The sequence below is a fragment of the Carlito syrichta genome, unplaced genomic scaffold (genome assembly GCF_000164805.1).
Source record: "Carlito syrichta isolate Samal-C Ts95f unplaced genomic scaffold, Tarsius_syrichta-2.0.1 Scaffold309824, whole genome shotgun sequence".
In the NCBI taxonomy this organism is placed as follows: Eukaryota; Metazoa; Chordata; class Mammalia; order Primates; family Tarsiidae; genus Carlito; species Carlito syrichta.
The window spans coordinates 447856-448250 of NW_007253920.1; the positions used below are offsets into that span (position 1 = coordinate 447856).

Below are 395 nucleotides of genomic sequence, written 5' to 3' on the forward strand. Positions count from 1 at the left end.
GCGCCGCGGCGCTTGGCGGCGCGCTCTTCCTGCTGCTCTTCGCGCTGGGGGTCCGCCAGCTGCTGAAGCAGAGGCGGCCGATGGGTTTCCCCCCGGGGCCGCCGGGGCTGCCCTTTATCGGCAACATCTACTCCCTGGCCGCCTCAGCCGAGCTTCCCCATGTCTACATGAGCAAGCAGAGCCGGGTGTACGGCGAGGTACAGCCCCGACGGACCGCGCGAAGGGAGGGCCGCCGTCCCGGCCCGGCGGGACTTACGGCCGCGCCTGGGCCCGAGGAGCCGGAACCTTCTCTCCGCGTGCCCTTGAGGGCAACCCGCTTCTCGGGTAGGGGAGGGAGAAGCCCTCGATGCGGCGCCCCCTGTCGGGGAACCCCGCCCCGACCGGCACCTCACTCC

At 72.7% G+C, this 395-nt stretch overlaps 1 protein-coding gene across 1 annotated transcript in view; it reads left to right on the plus strand.

Moving 5' to 3' along the window:
• The first annotated feature begins 6 nt into the window (after window positions 1-6).
• LOC103270405 (vitamin D 25-hydroxylase) overlaps window positions 7-395 on the plus strand; it is a 13112-nt gene continuing 12723 nt past the window's right edge. Inside the window, exon 1 of the mRNA XM_021717510.1 lies at window positions 7-197. Coding sequence (XP_021573185.1) covers window positions 81-197 — 117 coding nt within the window. The 5' untranslated portion in view covers window positions 7-80. The remainder of the gene's footprint in view (window positions 198-395) is intronic.